This window comes from Panthera onca, chromosome A2 (genome assembly GCF_046562875.1).
Source record: "Panthera onca isolate mPanOnc1 chromosome A2, mPanOnc1 haplotype 2, whole genome shotgun sequence".
NCBI lineage: Eukaryota > Metazoa > Chordata > Mammalia > Carnivora > Felidae > Panthera > Panthera onca.
The window spans coordinates 77,374,410-77,395,027 of record NC_138340.1 but is presented as its reverse complement, the minus strand read 5'-3'; the positions used below and the strand labels follow the sequence as shown (position 1 = coordinate 77,395,027).

The following is a 20,618-nucleotide window of genomic DNA, read 5'->3' as shown; positions in this document are numbered from 1 at the left end:
GAATACAGAAGAACTGGTTTAATTAGTCATCACATAGAGACTTCCCAAAGAAATTTTTAGGCTATAAAAATTCCTTTTTCAATGTAAACTGCTTCACAAATTGTCAAATAATTTAAAATACGATTATTTAACAAAATTAGAATAAACTGCTTGCTCTTAATAAAGCAAGGTGGAAAGCAGGCATTCCAGACTATGTCTCTATCACTTGCTAGCTGTGTAATCTTGAGCTAATTTCCTAACCTTTCCAGGGCTTTGTTTCCTTAACTATCAAAAGTGGATAATTGCATCTTCCTCACACATTTGTTACCGTGACTGAAATAACAAATGTAAAGTGACTAACACAAATCCTGGCAAAGAATATGCATTCAATAAAGGTTAGTTTCTTTCTGAATTCCTGAACTGCCTGCTGACACAGCTGGATGATACCTCTGTCTTGTTGCTTTCTAAAAGGAAAGGAGGGGGGGCTCCAAACAAACTCCTTCCACTGAGACACCCTGCTTCCCAAGAAACATTATCTCAGTAGCATCATTATTGATGAGGGTTTAATCTTCTGAGCTCTGCCAAGCCAGAAAGCTAACACTGTAAAAATAACCCAGAGGACTCAGGTCCGAGAGAGAGACACACACACATGACTGAATTCAAAAATAAATGAGGTTATGAACACCAGTGTCAATTTACACATGAGAAATATTGTATAAATTGCAAAGTGAACCAGAATGTTACTACTGGCAGATCAGTACATTTTCTCCCTTTATGAAAATTATGTACGAAGCCCAATTATATTCAGGTTAGTTACTTTATACTTATGGAATCTAAACAAGACAAACAAGTTGGATGATACCAGCAAACGACAAACTCTGCTAACATAATCCATACAGCCTAACAGGGAGACGATATTCCCATCCATTGAGCAGAATCTGCCCCCCTCCAAACCACACTGAGACATACAAAATTATAGCTCCCTGGTCCCTGTCCTCCTCAGATCCACGCAGATCGTTCCACATCTACTTGTGTAGACACACAGTATTTTTATGTATTTTTTTCTTCCTTATCTTTCTAACTTAATCTTATTGATTAGACATAGGCCATTAGCTAAATAACAAGTTATCTATCTACTTTAATCATCTTTTGACTAACTGTGTACAATCCAAATACATAACACTGCTAACATTTAAGGATATTAATTTCCTAAAATTTTATCACTTCTACTTTAATTTTAATATGATTTAAAAACTGATGGAAAGTCAAATTCAACAACTGCACAATGTACACAAAACAATAACATATCTAAAATCAAGTTTAATTAGGAACAATTATCCCAGAAAAGACTTTCCTGCTTTTAAAATATATGAGCTTATGTTAAAAAAATAAACCTTTAAAAGTAGCCATTCCTTTGTTTAATTTTGTTTGTTTTTTAAGTAGCCATTCCTTTGTAACATGTTAAAATCACCCACCCCTACTGCAAAATATTTTTGTTCAACAAACTTTAGTAATGCTTCTTTTCAACCATTTTTGCTTTCATTCCCACAACTCTGAAATATAATAAAATATTAAGGGTTGCATAAATTAAAGATATAAGCATATACACACACATACATATATAGCAATAGAACTTCACAGGAAAAATTTTAAACAGTAGTTATATATAAAACTTGAAATCTCTGAGGTAGTGACAATATGGACATTAGATGAATACAAAAGGCTTGTGATACTGCACTTTCTGAAAAGTTAATTGCTACCTTTCTCACAACTAAATGAGCCAGGTGACATCAATTTTCTATACAAATAGTCACCTTAAATCAAAGTTGACTTGGAATTCCCTGAATATTTCTTTGAAAAGGTATCTTCTCTAATTTGATGTACACAAGTACCTTATTTTTTAATAGTAGAACTGTGTTATCTTCATAGATCTGAAGTTAGAACAACTGACAGGAGGTAAAACCAAGCTCCAGTATTAGAAGCTGCAATCATGGTGGCTTCTGGGAAAGGAGAGCAGTGACCAGGAGCACAGGGAATTTCCTACTTCTTGCCCTGGGTCTGTATTGCATAGATGTGTTCACACTGTGCTACTTCACTCCTTATGTGTATGTGGCATTTCATTCTGTATGTACAGATCATTTGTTCACTTTTCATTATGCAGATAATAAAAAATTTATTTAAAACGGTAACAGACATTCAGTTACGCTTTTTGAATTATAAATGAAGAATCAGAAGTCAAATAAGTACCTTTCTGACTTAGAGACTACTTAAAGAATCTTTATAAGATTATTTTTGTACAATATAAATGCACAAAACAAATTCCTGGTTTAAAAGATGTGAATAAAAAATAGACACTAATAATTGTATTTGGATCCAATACAAATGGAGAAAACGTCTGGGTGCAATGCAATACAAATGTAGAACGAATGAGATTTACATCTAATTTGCTGATTCAACTACATCAATACCTTTGGGTTTCAGAACATTAAGCATCAGGAAAATGACACCTTCGGAGAAATCTCAAGTCAAATTACTTTTTTTTTTTTCTTAACTATAGCACATTGACTATTAATGGTGCAAGGTTCTGGGGTTAGAGTGGTCTATGTTCCAAACAATACCATGTGTTAGCTGTGTGATCTTGGACAAATTATTTAAGCTCTCAGTTTCCTCATTTGTAAAATGGAAATAGTAATACCTACCTTACTGGGTTGCTGAAAGGCTTAATTACGTAACAGTTCCTCAGACAAAATAAGCATATTCAACAGGTATTAACTCTCTATCTACATATATACATTACAGAAACTATATCTCATATATATTACATACCAGAAATCTTAGTCTATTTTTAGAATGAAATAAATAGGTATTAATAAATACATTTTCCCTGTACTTACTTTAGACCCTATTCTCCAATGCAAGCTGTAGACACAGTTCCTCAGGGATGAGGACACAGATTAGTTTTTTAACCTCAAAATCAAATCTTCATCAATTCTAGGACATATTTTTCACATTAAAAAAGTGGTATTACTTTCATTACCTGGGTCTCCACACCCTGTTCCAGTAGGCGCTTAGCTTGATTTTCCACTTCAAGTCGAGCTCTTGCAATAAAAAGTAGATCATTTTCTATTACTTCTATTCCAGAAAGATCAATTCCTTGAGAAAGGTAATCTATTAAAAACATACACACACATCTAAGTATTTCAATATTGAATATCAAGGTATTGAAATATCATGTCTCACTTCTTCAAAATATTATAGATTTGCTGAACACTATTCACTTTCAAAATCTATATTTAAAAAAAAAATACAGTTACCCAAACATTTTCTATTTTTTAAATAAAAAAACTTTACTCTGAAGCAAAATGTTCTAAGTTAAGAATGAGTTGGTAAAGCAAGAGTAGAAATTATGATTATAGTAAATTCTAAATAATGTCAACACATTACATAAAAGTTAGTGTCAAATTTAATTATAAAGAAACATCCTGATAATCTTAGAAATTTCTCAAGCTGTAAGACAGCTTTAAATGTTTTTCTATAGTAACAAAATATTTGAAACAAATATCCACCATTTGAAAAATTAATAAATCATAAAAATAATTTAGCAAACCAGCACTTACAATGCTGCAGGTTTATATGATTACGCAGACCTAATAGCAACTTACATTGAAGTATTTTCCTATCACTGAATAAAAAAATTTACACAATTAACTCTTTATAGAATCAGACATATTATATTTATAAAATTATATTCTACTTATAGAATTACATATACAGAGCAAGAAGCATGAAAAGATCTCTACCAAGATGTTAATAATAGTTGTCTCTGCATACTTAGAATTTGAGAAAATTATTTATATATTTTTTAAATTTTTTTAACGTTTATTTATTTTTGAGAGACAGCGTGAGCACGAGTGGGGGAGGGGCGCCAAAGAATCTGAAGCAGGCTCCAGGCTCCAAGCTGTCAGCACAGTGCCCAACTTGGGGTTCAAACTCGTAAACTATGAGATCATGACCTGTGCCGAAGTCAGACGCTTAACCGACTGAGCCACCCAGGCGCCCTTTATTTTTTGACTCAATCTTGGACATATCTAAGGTAACTAAAGTGCTAAAATTTAAGGTCAAGATTTCATTAAGGAGCTTAGACACAGTTCTAAAACTCTATTTTCAATTTTTTTAAGTTTATTTTTGAGAGTGTGCACATGTGCGTGCATGGGGGAGGGGAAGAGAGAGGGGGGGAGAGAATCTCAAGCAGGCTGTGCGCTATCAGTGTGGAGGCAGATGTGGCGCTCAGTCTCAAGAACAGTGAGATCATGACCTGAGCTGACATCAAGAGTCGGACACTTAACTGACTGAGCCACCCAGGCACCCCATAAAACTCTATTTTCTATTTTAACAAAATAAATTATTTCTAAAAAATTGAATTGCTTTAGATAGAGTATTACTTTGTTTTCTAGTTACTCAACAGAATACCAAATGTGTTTTTCACTAAATACTCTTAATTGGAACTGAATTTTAAAGTCTTATTAAAATATATTCCTAGCACCTACAAACTATCATTTTTCACTTAGAGTCATATGTACTACCTAGGACAAATTACATTAAAGCATCCAGTACAATGCTAACTAACCACTTAGCAGCACTCAAATATCTACTGATTGAACACGGTATATACAGTTAGTTCTACACAAGATGACAAAAGGAAATGAAATAAAAGGACAGCTGAATAGTGGTTATTGCTAATCAGACCTCAACCATGAGCATTTTTTTTTAATGTGTATATCTAAAGAAACTTTGGCTTACCACAGTGTATAGGGTCTTAAAAACCTTTAAACATTTATGGGCTTAGGAATCTGACTCCTAATTTACTCACTAGGTGATCACAGTCACACAACATAGCTTCATTGAGCCTCAATTTTTTCATCTGTAAAATGCCAACAATATACAAGTCATGCCCTACATAACTTTTAAGACTATCATCAGAATCAAAATAAGCTAATAAATGCCAAAGTACTTTATATATCAATCTAAGGTGTAAATGTAGGGTGGATTATAATTATAAAATGTTTCTACTCTGATTTTTTATTTTTAAAAATTTTCAGAGAATTTTGAGGAAACTCTATTTGACCCCAGTCATGATAATGATCAACGAGGAAATGCTATGTTTACCCTAAAAATTCTTACTAGACAATACACAATCAAACTACAGACATAGAGGGGCACCTAAGCGGCTCAGTCTATTTAATGTCTAACTCAAGGTCATGAGTTTGGCTCAGGTCATGATCTTACAGTTGATAGGATCAAGCCTCACGTCTGTGGTTTTTTTTTTTTTTTTTTTTTTTTTTTTTTTTAATGTTTATTTATTTTTGAGACAGAGAGAGACAGAGCATGAACGGGGGAGGGTCAGAGAGAGGGAGACACAGAATCTGAAACAGGCTCCAGGCTCTGAGCCATCAGCACAGAGCCCGACGCGGGGCTCGAACTCACGGACCGTGAGATCATGACCTGAGCCGAAGTCGGACGCTTAACCGACTGAGCCACCCAGGCACCCCTCACGTCTGTGTTTTAAGCACAGAGCCTACTTGGGATTCTCTCTCTCCCTCTCTCTCTCTCTGCCCCTCCCCACTCATGCTCGCTGTCTCATATTCTCTCTCTCTCTCTCTCAAAAATAAACAAACATTAAAAACATGAAAAAGTCAATTAAAAATCTACAGACATACAAACAATAGAATATAAGTATTATTTTCTTTTCAAGCTGGTTATCAGTGTGCTTTTTTTCTGTTATCTAGGGAAGAAAAATATCATAATTAAGTTTAAAAAAAAAAAGGATGGCACAAAAACAGACACATAGACCAATGGAATAGAATAGAAACCCCAGAACTAGACCCACAAACGTATGGCCAACTCATCTTTGACAAAGCAGGAAAGAACATCCAATGGAAAAAAGACAGTCTCTTTAACAAATGGTGCTAGGAGAACTGGACAGCAACATGCAGAAGAGTGAAACTAGACCACTTTCTCACACCATTCACAAAAATAAACTCAAAATGGATAAAGAACCTGAATGTGAGACAGGAAACCATCAAAACCCTAGAGGAGAAAGCAAGAAAAGACCTCTCTGACCTCAGCCGTAGCAATCTCTTACTCGACACATCCCCAAAGGCAAGGGAATTAAAAGCAAAAATGAACTACTGGGACCTCATGAAGATAAAAAGCTTCTGCACAGCAAAGGAAACAACCAACAAAACTAAAAGGCAACCAACGGAATGGGAAAAGATATTCGCAAATGACATATCAGACAAAGGGCTAGTATCCAAAATCTATAAAGAGCTCACCAAACTCCACACCCGAAAAACAAATAACCCAGTGAAGAAATGGGCAGAAAACATGAATAGACACTTCTCTAAAGAAAACATCCGGATGGCCAACAGGCACATGAAAAGATGCTCAACGTCGCTCCTTATCAGGGAAATACAAATCAAAACCACACTCAGATATCACCTCATGCCAGTCAGAGTGGCCAAAATGAAGAAATCAGGAGACTATAGATGCTGGAGAGGATGTGGAGAAACAGAAACCCTCTTGCACTGTTGGTGGGAATGCAAACTGGTGCAGCCGCTCTGGAAAGCAGTGTGGAGGTTCCTCAGAAAATTAAAAATAGACCTACCCTATGACCCAGCAATAGCACTGCTAGGAATTTACCCAAGGGATACAGGAGCACTGATGCAGAGGGGCACTTGTACCCCAATGTTTATAGCAGCACTCTCGACAATAGCCAAATTATGGAAAGAGCCTAAATGTCCATCAACTGATGAATGGATAAAGAAATTGTGGTTTATATACACAACGGAATACTACGTGGCAATGAGAAAAAATGAAATATGGCCTTTTGTAGCAACGTGGATGGAACTGGAGAGTGTGATGCTAAGTGAAGTAAACCATACAGAGAAAGACAGATACCATATGGTTTCACTCTTATGTGGATCCTGAGAAACGTAACAGAAACCCATGGGGGAGGAGAAGGAAAAAAAAAAAAAAGAGATTAGAGTGGGAGAGAGCCAAAGCATAAGAGACTGTTAAAAACTGAGAACAAACTTGAGGGTTGATGGGGGGTGGGAGGGAGGGCAGGGTGGGTGATGGGTATTGAGGAGGGAACCTTTTGGGATGAGCACTGAGTGTTGTATGGAAACCAATTTGACAGTAAATTTCATATATTAAAAAATAAATAAAAAATAAATAAATTAAAAAAAAAAAGAAATTGTGGTTTATATACACAATGGAGTACTACATAGGAATGAGAAAGAATGAAATATGGCCCTTTGTAGCAACATGGATGGAACTGGAGAGTGTGATGCTAAGTGAAATAAGCCATACAGAGAAAGACAGATACCCTATGTTTTCACTCTTATGTGGATCCTGAGAAACTTAACAGAAACCCATGGGGGAGGGGAAGGAAAAAAGAAAAAAAAAAAAAAAAAAAAAAAAAAAAGAGGTTAGAGTGGGAGAGAGCCAAAGCATAAGAGACTCTTAAAAACGGAGAACAAACCAAGGGTTGATGGGGGGTGGGAGGGTGGGGAGGGTGGGTGATGGGCATTGAGGAGGGCACCTTTTGGGATGAGCACTGGGTGTTGTATGGAAACCAATTTGACAATAAATTTCATATACTGAAAAAAAAGAAAGAAAGAAAGAAAGAAAGAGAAAGAAAGAAAGAAAGAAAGAAAGAAAGAAAGAAAGAAGGAAAGAAAGGAAAGGACACTATGAGTAAGAGATATAGCTGGATTCTAATTCTATTTCTGCCATATATGGTTTTGAATCTAAGTCTTGCAATCTTTGGTACCAGTTACTTTATTTGAAAAATGAAAAGCTAGACTACATAAACCCTAAGGTTCCTTCCAGTTACATGTCTCTAGAGACAAAACCAAACGGTGCTTTATTCTTGTGAATGCTGATCTGTCACTCTGGAGACAATTCAAATCATTCATTCAAACCATTTATTTGGGTATCAACATTTATTAGTCACAAACACCACAGAAATGAATCAGACCTAAATTCTGACCCAAAGTATCAAACTCTATGACAGGAAGAAAAAGCACAAAGTTATAACCACTGAAAGATAAAGATAAAATGTATTATGCCAGGTGTTGTGGGAACAAAAAGAAAAAGTAAATACACTGTATATCTTTGCAAAGTCTACCATCTAGTAGGGGATAAAGAATATAAATTATTAATTCCAACACCTTTTTAAGGTAAACAACACATTATCTAACCACCTCCCTCTCCCACTGCCCCATCCCCTGCTTATCCACACTACATTTAGAGCTGTTCTAAAAAGTAACCAAAATACATGCTACATTTGTAATACAAAGGATTCTATTGGCTGGGAGGGAGCAAAAGCCCTATTATTTTCCTGACCGATTACTCCACAAAAGAGGTAAGTGTACAAATGGCGGGGGTTGGGGTGATGGGGGGGGGGGGGTGGAGACAACAGGTTAAAAAATGTAGCAACACCCCCTATCCACCTACCCAGGAGAATAGAGAAATTACACTAAATTCTCCCCTCCTGATTAACTGTTGCACACAATCACGATCAGTGTTTCAAATCTTTTTACATCTGCTCTTTGTAAAGCACATCTAGGGACTGGAGCCAAGGACAAAAAAGATGAAGATGATTCCAATAAAAATAACTATAATTTTTCAACACATAATATGTAGGGGGCATTAAATTGGACACAAAATGTCTTTTTATTATTTTCATGTATGCATACATTTTTTGTGATATTCTAAACAACCTTGCTAAAATTATTAAATTATTAAGAAATTCAGCTGGCTACTAGGCAGCAAAGAACAATTCAAATCTAGGTGTGACTTGAATCTTTTCACTAGATCAATCCAGGACAATCCCAGAAGCCTCAGAATGAAAACCTTACATTCAAAGGATATATAGTATTCCTCCTACAGTCTTCGAATTTGCTCGTTGAAAGGATAAAGATGTAAAAATCACATCAGAATTAACTGTTCATGGAATTAAATTAAGCCAGATTATAACAATGACAGCATTAAAAAAAAAAAAAAAACTCATATTCTGGTTTAATAAAAAGAGGAAAATTTTAAAAATATATAAAAGGTGCTAAAATGCCAAATTTTGAAATATGCCAGCATTAAACACAGTTTAACAAGTGAACCTTAATAAATGTGGACTACACAGCCAGAATTCTCTTTCTAGCCACTTAATACTGATACCTATTGGAATTCATGCATGAAAATATGTATGAGGAAACTAAAGTGATCATTTGGATTTAACATATTTATCATCCCTTCACATGTGAGGAAACAATTAGACTAATTTTGACAGAAAAGAAATGATAATGCTCATCCTTTGTTTAATTAAACTGAGATAAATTTAGCCTAATATTAGAGAAAAAGGAATTCAACCAAAACACCTGACACATAGCAAGAGGATGGGTAATATAAACATAAACAATTTTTTGTCAAATGTACACAACTCTTTGATATTTAAGGTACTAAAAAATAAATTCTAGTTTCCTCTACTATCATTGTCCTGGTCTAAAATACTAAAACTTTAGAACAACCTTCATATGCTTTGACCCCAGGCAGTCACTTGATTTCAGTGACTGATTCGTATATTATTTCCTGGGACTGCCCATTTCTTTTTATTTCTTTGGCTTTAAGATTAACCCAATATCTCAGTGGCATAAAAATTATTTGTTACTAAGTTATATGCTTGTCATTTTAACAGGCTTTCAGTGTTCTAATCGGTACTACCCATGGCTGGCAGAATAAATGTTCTCGTGTTCCTCTCCCACTCACGGAATCTATGGCTTCCTGTTAGCTAACAATTTCTCTTTCTATTTTGCAACACAAATCCTCCTTATTGATTCCAAAATCCTTACTGCCTCTTCCTCTACCATCATCCTCCTTTGTTTAAAAGAAACAAAAAGAAGGGTAATTACAGTTTGGTACATGATTTGGTTCTGCATTTACTATTCATAACAATGTTAGCACTAAATTATTGATTTGGAAAAAAAGAGATGGGGGAAGAGTTCATGTGTAAAGCTGGGATGGTGCTCAAAATCAGGAGAAATGAAAGAGGCTAAATCTTCATGCTTCTTTGTAGGAAGCCAAAGAAGCTTTTAACAAATTAACCAGTAGAAATATGGGCAGATTAGTTAGAGATATGGATGTAAATACCAAAGGAATCAGCAAAAATGTTAGAATGGCTGTCTCTGGGGAAAAGTAAATGGGGCAGCGGATTGCTGCATTTTAATAACAAATCTTGTACAACTATTTGAGTACGTTATGCACGTATAATTTTCATAACAAATAAAACTAAATTAAAGAGTAAATGGGAAATAAAGAAAAATAATTTAAAGAATTAAAATAAGGTGGCTAGCCTAAGAGAATAACAGAATTCTTATCCTTTAAATCAATGATTCTGCTTATGGGATAATCTAATAAGATTCCATACAAATACTGTATGACCAAAATATATAGTTTGTAGGCACATAACCCAGAGAAATTCTTATGTGTGTACACATGGAAGACCTGTACAACGTTCCTAACAGCATTGTTAAAAAGAAAACAAAGATGACAACAACCAAAATGACCATCAACGGGAGAAGAGATAAGTATAACATAGCATTCACTCAAAATACTACTGTAGAGGAGTAAAAATAAATAATGATGAGTATACACATCAATATTGATGTGTACATCAGTACATATTATTAAGGAAGAAGAAGTTTTAGAAAAATACACACAGCAAGAGGTGATTTATATGAAGACATGCAAGATTATGCAATATATGATTTAGGAACACATACAAACATTAACAACATTTAGAAAAGTTAGGAGAGACAGGGAATACAACATGCTTATAATATTCTAATTCTTAAACTTGGTGGGAAGCATTGGTAGCCTACACAGATTAAAAATGTGGTTTTGCCTTTTATATTTTTCCATCAAATATTAAATAAGTATGAAGCACTGGCACAGATTACGGTATTATAAACAAGGACATCACAACAGTTATAACTGTATTTCATATGTTCAAAAGGAGAAAAGAATGAACATGTTAGTAAAGACATGGATCAGGTAATAAAAAAACTGAAGTTCTAGAGATAAAAAGGACAAAGTCTGGATGGGATTAAAAGAAGATGCGACACTGTAAGAAAAACAAAAGATACTGTATGTGAAGAGTTTAATGCTTGGATTAGTAACTGGTAACTGGATAAAGTCTTGTATTTTCCTTTTAAAAATATGCTCATGAAAGATTTTTTGGAAACTGGAAAAACATTTCAAAAGGTGGGTAATTATATAACCTCACAACATAGAGGCCACAAGAGCCAAGTGGATCATTGGAATATACATGATCATGTATGAGAAATTCAAGAATCTTCAAATTCTCAAGTAGCACCAAAATAGCATACATCCTCCCCCTGGATGTTTATCTGAGAAACAGCAAAAAAAAGCAAAAACTGACATACAGGAACTGGGCAGCTGGCTATAGTCACTTACCAATGCAAGTGACTCCCTCCTACACACCAACTTTGCAAAGAGCACAATTCAGATATGTGCCTCCGAGAAATTTCAAGCAACCTTCAGATGTTCCTAAAATACTTAAAATCCTGGTTGGGCTTAAAATTGAAAATTAAAGTCTACTATATTCCTTTAAAATCTTATCCTCCTTTTTAAATTTTTTTTTTTTTAACGTTTATTTATTTTTGAGACAAAGAGAGACAGAGCATGAACAGGGGAGGGGCAGAGAGAGAGGGAGACACAGAATCTGAAGGCTCCAGGCTCTGAGCGGTCAGCACAGAGCCCGACGTGGGGCTCGAACTCACGGACCGTGAGATCGTGACCTGAGCTGAAGTCGGACGCTTAACCGACTGAGCCAACCAGGCGCCCCTTATCCTCCTTTTTAATATGCCCATGAGTTGTTTCTTTTTTAATATGCCCATGAGTTCTTATTTTTATTTGTAATTAACACTTGTTTACCATGTGTTCTTTATTAACTTAATGTTATAAGCATTCACCCCATCCTATTATAGTCCTTATAAATAGCAATTTTTGATACCTGACCAATATTTCACCAAATAAATGAACCAAAAATTATTTAACCATTTACCTAGGATGGAGTAATTATTTATCATAAATACATATAAAATCTGTAATATCTAGAATTATTCCCTTGGGAAATAAAGAAAGAATTGACTCAAAGTTATACTTTTAAGATTATTGATACAAATTATCAAACTAGTTTACAAAATGACTCTACCACTTTGTACATTTTTTTTTTTTCCAGTAACCTACAAGAGTCACTTAACCATAGATAGCACTGGATATTATCTCTGTTTTCAACATTTTATATGCTGCTAGAAGAAGTATGTTCTTATGGATGGTTTGATAGGATTTTTAAATGATGAAGCTAAATAACTATTTTTTTACTAGCTGTATTTCTTTTTGAGAATCTCTAAATAATTTTACTCCCTTATCTTTTTCTTATATTGCCCTGTATTAATTATATATTAGTATTCACTGTTTATCCATCATATTTGCTATGAGTATCTTCCCGGTTTAATTATTTCATTTTTAGTTATTTATATATTACTTCTTAAGGCTATTTTCAGAATACAATCATACAATTATACAATCTAAAAAGTTCTACTTTTGATTCTTCTACATAGCCCTGATTATTTATAAACTTCAGACTAAAGTGTGTCTTTTACAAAAAGCAAAGCAGTGATATATAAAGGATTATCTGGCAAACTGGTGAGTAATAATCTGAAGAGGAAAGCTGTCATTTTAAAATCCGTTGTATAAAAACTGTATCTTTAAATCAAATTAAGTCATATTTTATTTTTAAATCAAGGTAAGGGTTTATCACAAAGGCTCACTTTAATTCATTATGGAACATCAATCTTCTTTGCTACCATATTTTATGTTACATAAAGAACACCATTACTAGAGAATACTGAGCTAAACAAACAAATTTAAATTAAAACCATGCAAACAACAGCCATAAAACACCACCAAACAACATGGATGCAGCAGGGTTACAGTACTGATAGAATTAATTTACCCAATCAACAATTAGATCTGGACTTCTAATTACTGAAGGTACTCAAATCAATAATGACAATAATATTATCACAGGATCTTTATTTGCTATTTGCAACCAATCTGAGATAGTCCAGACACACAGACTCTCTCACCCCTATCTCTGTTCATTTTGTTTGGTTGACTGGGTTTTTTTTTTTTTTTTCCTTTTTTCTTTTTTGGTGGTTGTTTTTTTCTAAGTAAGTTCTATGTAGAACATGGGGCTTGAACTAACAACCCTGAGATCAAGCGTTACATGCTCTAAAGGGCGCCTGGGTTGGCTCAGTCGGTTAAGTGTCAGGCTTTGGCTCAGGCCATGATCTCACGGTTTGTGGGTTCCAGCCCTGTGTCAGGCTCTGTGCTGACAGCTCGGAGCCTGGAGCCTGCTTGGGACTCTGTCTCACTTTCTTTCTGCCCCTCTCTCACTCGAGCGCGTGTGCACACACTCTTTATCTCTCTCTCTCACTCAAAAATAAATAAAACATTAAAAAAAAAAAAAGAGTCACATGCTCTATAGACTGAGCCAGCCAGGTGCCTCCTCTCTGTTCATTTAAAAAATTTTTTTTTTCATTAAAGAAACATTACAAAACACAAAAAGCTAGAGAGAAAGTAGAAATCAAAAATTCCAACGAAACTCCAGCAAAGACAACTACATACAAATTTTGATTTTCATGTTCTTACTCTACACATAAAAAGTGTTTTATTTTTCTATACAACAGATTTTAATCATATTTAAGCAGCTATGTTGAATCTGAGGGCAAAACATGCCTTTAGGAAAAATATTTTAAAGAAAAATGTTTTTGTATAATTGCAGAGTAATTTTGGTAATGTATAATATAAATGAAAACATAATAAAATTATAAAGCAAAATTAGAACAAAGTAATGTGTATTTGTACAAAAGTAGAAATGATGACATAAGGAATAAAGGGGCTCCTGGGTGGCTCAGTCTGTTAAGCATCCAGCTCTTGATTTCAGCTCAGGTCATGATCTCACAGTTCATGAGTTCATGTCCCAAATTAGGCTCTGCACTGACAGAGCAGAATCTGCTTGGAATTCTCTTGCTCCCTCTCACTCTGCCCCTCCCCCACTCGTTCTCTCCCTCTCTCTCTCAAAATAAATAAATAAATAAACAAACAAACAAATAAAAACTTAAAAAAAAAGAATACAGAAATAACATGGGTAAAATGTAAAAAATTTTAGTGTATGACAACCGTAACATAATAGGAAAAACTAATAAAATCTTCTCAATATTATAAACTCATCATAGAAAAAAATTTTTAAACGAAATATAATACTTATTTCAACGATGGGAAAAATTAGCCAAATGAATCATTAAAGAAATTTCACAACTATTAATATATACAATTTCCAATTTTCCTAATAAAAAACAATAAAATCAAAAGAAAAAGAGAATGGAGAAAAAAATTTGAAAGCAAACACATAAAAGTTACCATTAAAAATATAAAGAATTTAGGGGCGCCTGGGTGGCTCAGTCGGTTTAGCGTCCGAATTCAGCTCAGGTCACGATCTCACGGTCCGTGAGTTTGAGCCCCGCGTCGGGCTCTGGGCTGATGGCTCCGACCCTGGAGCCTGCTTCCGATTCTGTGTCTCCCTCTCTCTCTCTGCCCCTCCCCCGTTCATGCTCTGTCTCCCTCTGTCTCAAAAATAAATAAATGTTAAAAAAAAAAAAAGAAAAATATAAAGAATTTATAGTTCTCAATTGGTAAATAATCAAAGGATATTAAAAGACAAGTTTATATGAGAATATTAATAATTAAGCCATTGTTTGAAAATTAGACCCTGTTATATTTTAAATTTATCTTTATGTAAAATGAAATAATCCATGATCATGGGAACACTTATAAAGTCAAATAAAAATCTTTTAATTAAAGTCAATATTCTACTAGTATTAGAGATAGCAGGCACATCCTTTCAATTTTTCTTTTTAATCTTTATTTTTGAGAGACAGAGTGTGAGCAGGGGAGGAGCAGAGAGAGAGGGAGACACAGAATCCAAAGCAGACTCCAGGCCCCGAGCCATCAGCACAGAGCCTGACGCAGGGCTCAAAATCAAGAACCATGAAATTAAGACCTGAGCCAAAGTCGGACACTCAACTGACTGAGTCACCCAGGCGCCCCAGCAGGCACATCCTTTCAAAGGAAGAGTATGATAGGAAACAATCAACTAGGAATGAGAACACCTGAACTTTATTCAATTCTATGACCTGAGAAAAATCACTTAACCTCTCTAAGACTCCTAGAGTAAAGATGAAAAATCCTGTGTTACAAATCTTGCAGGCTTGTATGGATCAAATGAGATAATATGCATGAACAATATTTTGTAAAAAATCAAGAACTACATGCAACTAAGTTACTATTTTTATAAATGGGGTATTAACTGCTAACCTTTTTTTTTTCCATGGAGGGAGAGAGAAGGGCCTTAAAAAACAAATACTCTTAAGTTCAGTATTACAAATAATAAAAATAATGTTAAAATTTGTACTTTTCTAACCAAGCCTTAATTGATCTTATTGGTAATATTATGCACAGACTATCATCAGGTTTAAGTGAGCTCTTTGGGCTGAATCTTTGTATTTCCAGTCCAAAGCAGTTCTCAGGGTATGTTGATCTTTCTTGCTCCTCAAAGCTTTATGAAAATTTAGCATCAAACTTTTCCTTTTCCCTCCCCCACCCCCAGCTCTCATTGTAAGATTGGGAAAAACCTCATTTTAAAAAAAGGATTAGTTTTTCTTTCCTAAGGGTTACTCATCTGTTTCAGCTAGCACAAAAACTTGCCTAGTGCCAAAAAAAAAAACCCAACAGTGTATTTTCTATCTTTCCTCTGGGCACAGTTGTTGTTTCCCCCCCCTCCTCCCCCCAAATTTCTAAAACATGGATTTATACAAAACCTCCTTTGTTGCCCTCCAGGAAGATAGGTCAGGTGTTTTAGTTAGTGACTACCTTCCATTAGGTACCTAAGCAGAAGTGTCACTATCCCTCCCTTAACAAATGAAGAAGCACTAGATAAAATAAGCAAGGATATTAAAAACAAACCAACAACAACAAAACCACCACCTCCAAAGACCAAGGGGATCTAATTGACATCTACAGAGCACTCTTCACAACAAAAAGAGAACACATATTCTATTCAACTACACGTGGAATGTTAACTAAGAGCATGTCCTGGGTCATAAAACAAACTGAAAGCACACAAAGTATGCTCTTTGATCATAATGGTATCACACTAAGAATAACAGAAAAACAACTGTAAATGTTCCAAACATTTGTAAATTAACACATTTCTAAAGGTTGTTTTTTTCTTTTTTTGTTTTTTTTTTTTAAGTTATCTCCACACCCTACATGGGGCTTGAATTCACAACCCCAAGAACAAGAGTCACATAGTCTACCGACTAAGCCAGCCAAGTGCCCCTAAAGAACACATTTCTAAATGATAACTAGCTCAAAGGATCTCAAAGGAGGTTTTTTTCACAATATATTGAAATGAATGATAATGAAAATACAACAGCAAAATCTTTGGGATTCAACTAAGGCAGCAGTTAATAACACTAAATGTGTGGGTTTTTAAATTTTTTTTTTATTTTTTATTTTTTTTAAATATGAAATTTATTGTCAAATTGGTTTCCATACAACACCCAGTGCTCATCCCAAAAGGTGCCCTCCTCAATACCCATCACCCACCCTCCCCTCCCTCCCACCCCCCATCAACCCTCAGTTTGTTCTCAGTTTTTAAGAGTCTCTTATGCTTTGGCTCTCTCCCACTCTAACCTCTTTTTTTTTTTTTTCCTTCCCCTCCCCCATGGGTTTCTGTTACGTTTCTCAGGATCCACATAAGAGTGAAACCATATGGTATCTGTCTTTCTCTGTATGGCTTATTTCACTTAGCATCACACTCTCCAGTTCCATCCAAGTTGCTACAAAAGGCCATATTTCATTCTTTCTCATTGCCAAGTAGTATTCCACTGTGTATATAAACCATAATTCCTTTATCCATTCATCAGTTGATGGACATTTAGGCTCTTTCCATAATTTGGCTATTGTTGAGAGTGCTGCTATAAACATTGGGGTACAAGTGCCCCTATGCATCAGCACTCCTGTATCCCTTGGGTAAATTCCTAGCAGTGCTATTGCTGGGTCATAGGGTAGATCTATTTTTAATTTTTTGGAACCTCCACACTGTTTTCCAGAGTGGCTGCACCAGTTTGCATTCCCATCAACAGTGCAAGAGGGTTCCCGTTTCTCCACATCCTCACCAGCACCTATAGTCTCATGGAGGGAGAGAGAAGGGCCTTAAAAAACAAATACTCTTAAGTTCAATATGCTGTATGCTGTATGATGATTTGTTTATTTCAGCCACTCTGACCAGCGTGAGGTGGTATCAGTGTGGTTTTGATTTGTATTTCCCTGATGAGGAGTGACATTGAGCATCTTTTCATGTGCCTGTTGGCCATCCAGATGTCTTCTTTAGAGAAGTGTCTATTCATGTTTTCTGCCCATTTCTTCACTGTTTTCACTTCATTTGTTTTTCAGGTGTGGAGTTTGATGAGTTCTTTATACATTTTGGATACTGGCCCTTTGTCTGATATGTCATTTGCAAATATCTTTTCCCATTCCTTCAGTTGCCTTTTAGTTTTGTTGATTGTTTCCTTTGCTGTGCAGAAGCTTATTTTCTTCATGAGGTCCCAATAGTCCATTTTTGCTTCTAATTCCCTTGCCTTTGGGGATGTGTCAAGTAAGAAATTGCCGCGACTGAGGTCAAAGGGGTTTTTTCCTGCTTTTTCTTCTAGGGTTTCGATGCAACCAATCCCTCAGAAATACAAGCAATTAACAGGGAATACTATAAAAAATTATATGCCAACAAACTGGACAACCTGGAAGAAATGGACAAATTCCTAAGCACCCACACACTTCCAAAACTCTAACAGGAAGAAACAGAAAACTTGAACAGAACCATAACCAGCGAAGAAATTGAATCAGTTATCAAAAATCTCCCAACAAATAAGAGTCCAGGACCAGATGGCTTCCCTGGGGAATTCTACCAGACACTTAAAGCATAATACCTATGCTTCTCAAGCTGTTCCAAAAATTAGAAAGGGAAGGAAAACTTCCAGACTCATTCTATGAAGCCAGCATTACTTTGATTCCCAAACCAGACATAGACCCAGCAAAAAAAGAGAACTACAGGCCGCTATCCCTGATGAATATGGATGCAGAAATTCTCAACAAGATACTAGCAAATCAAATTCAACAGCATATAAAAAGAATTATTCACCATGATCAAGTGGGATTCATTCCTGGGCTCCAGGGCTGGTTCAACATTCACAAATATATGTGATACATCGCATTAATAAAAGAAAAGATAAGAACCATATGATCCTGTCGATCGGTGCAGAAAAAGCATTTGACAAAATTCAGCATCCTTTCTTAATAAAAACCCTTGAGAAAGTCGGGATGAAGGAACATACTTAAACATCATAAAAGCCATTTATGAAAAGCCCACAGCTAATATCATCCTCAATGGGGAAAAACTGAGAGCTTTCTCCTTGAGATCAGGAACACAACAGGGATGTCCACTCTCACCGCTGTTGTTTAACATAGTGTTGGAAGTTCTAGCATCAGCAATCAGACAACAAAAGGAAATCAAAGGCATCAAAATTGGCAAAGATGAAGTCAAGCTTTCACTTTTTGCAGATGACATGATATTAGCCATGGAAAACCCGATAGACTCCACCAAAAGTCTGCTAGAAGTGATACATGAATTCAGCAAAGTTGCAGGATACAAAATCAATGTACAGAAATCAGTTGCATTCTTATACACTAATAATGAAGCAACAGAAAGACAAATAAAGAAACTGATCCCATTCACAATTGCACCAAAAAGCATAAAATACCTAGGAATAAATCTAACCAAAGATGTAAAAGATCTGTATGCTGAAAACTATAGAAAGCTTATGAAGGAAATTGAAGAAGATACAAAGAAATGGAAAAACATTCCGTGTTCATGGATTGGAAGAACAGTGTTAAAATATCAATACTACCCAAAGCAATCGACACATTCAATGCAATCCCAATCAAAATTGCACCAGCATTCTTCTCGAAGCCAGAACAAGCAATCCTAAAATTTATATGGAAACACAAAAGACCCCGAATAGCCAAAGTAATATTGAAGAAGAAGACCAAAGCGGGAGGCATCACAATCCCAGACTTTAGCCTCTACTACAAAGCTGTAATCATTAAGACAGCATGGTATTGGCACAAAAACAGACACATAGAGCAATGGAATAGAATAGAGACTCCAGAACTGGACCCACAAAAGTATGGTAAACTGATCTTTGACAAAGCAGGAAAGAATAACCAATGGAAAAAAGACAGTCTCTTTAACAAATGGTGCTGGGAGAACTAGACAGCAACATGCAGAAGAATGAAACTAGACCACTTTCTTACACCATTCACAAAAATAAATTCTAAATGTTTTTTTTTAATGTGTAATTAGAAAAAAAGAAAGGTCTCAAATCAGTAATGCAAGCTATTGCCACAAGAAACCAAGAAAAAAAGCAAAATAAACAAAAAAGGAGAACAGAATGAACAAAAGAAAATCAATGAAATTGAAAACAAAAATAACAGAATTCAATCAAGCCAGAAGTTAATTCTTTTCAAGTGTCAATAAAATTAACAAAGCCCTAGTAAGACCAACAAAGAAAAAAGGAGAACAAATTACCAGTAATGGGAGTGAAAAAGAACCCACTACAGACCTCACAGCATTGAAAGGGTACTGGAATACTATGAGTAACACTACAACTTAGAACAAACTATCAGAACTCTTAGAAGATGATGTGAACAGATCTCTGCTTAAAAAACTGAATTTGGGCGCACCTGGGTGGCTCAGTCGGTTAAGTGTCTGACTCTTGATTTTGGCCCAGGTCATGATCTCATGTTTTGTGGGATCGAGCCCCCACACTGGGCTCTGCACTAACAATGCAAACTTGATTGGGATTCTCTCTCTCTCCTGCTCTCTGTCCCTTCCCCGTGCTTGCATTTTCTCTCTAGAAATAAATGAATAAACTTTAAAAAAAACTGAATTTGTATTCAGCACATTTTAAATTAGACATCTATAAGCCCAAGTGTTTCACTGTCATTGAAAAAAGAAATAATCCAATTCTACACAAGAATACTTTCTAAAAGAAGACAAGAAAAAAAAAAAAAAGAAAGAAAAAAAAAGAACAGTAAGTACTTCTCCCTTAAGAGCACAGACACAAAAATTCTCAAAATATTAGCAAATCTGATTACCCTGATACAAAAGTCAATGACATTTTAAAAATAGTAAAACTGGGGGCGCCTGGGTGGCTCGGTCGGTTAAGCGTCCGACTTCGGCTCAGGTCATGATCTCGCGGTCCTTGGGTTTGAGCCCCGCATCGGGCTCTGTGCTGATAGCTCAGAGCCTGGAGCCTGTTTCGGATTCTGTGTCTCCCTCTCTCTGTGACCCTCCCCCGTTCATGCTCTGTCTCTCT

At 35.4% G+C, this 20,618-nt stretch overlaps 1 protein-coding gene across 1 annotated transcript in view; it reads right to left on the bottom strand.

Annotated features, from left to right (window-relative positions):
* COG5 (component of oligomeric golgi complex 5) overlaps window positions 1–20,618 on the bottom strand; it is a 319,388-nt gene that overhangs the window by 172,388 nt on the left and 126,382 nt on the right. The window contains exon 7 of the mRNA XM_078442554.2: window positions 3,017–3,147. Coding sequence (XP_078298680.1) covers window positions 3,017–3,147 — 131 coding nt within the window. The remainder of the gene's footprint in view (window positions 1–3,016; window positions 3,148–20,618) is intronic.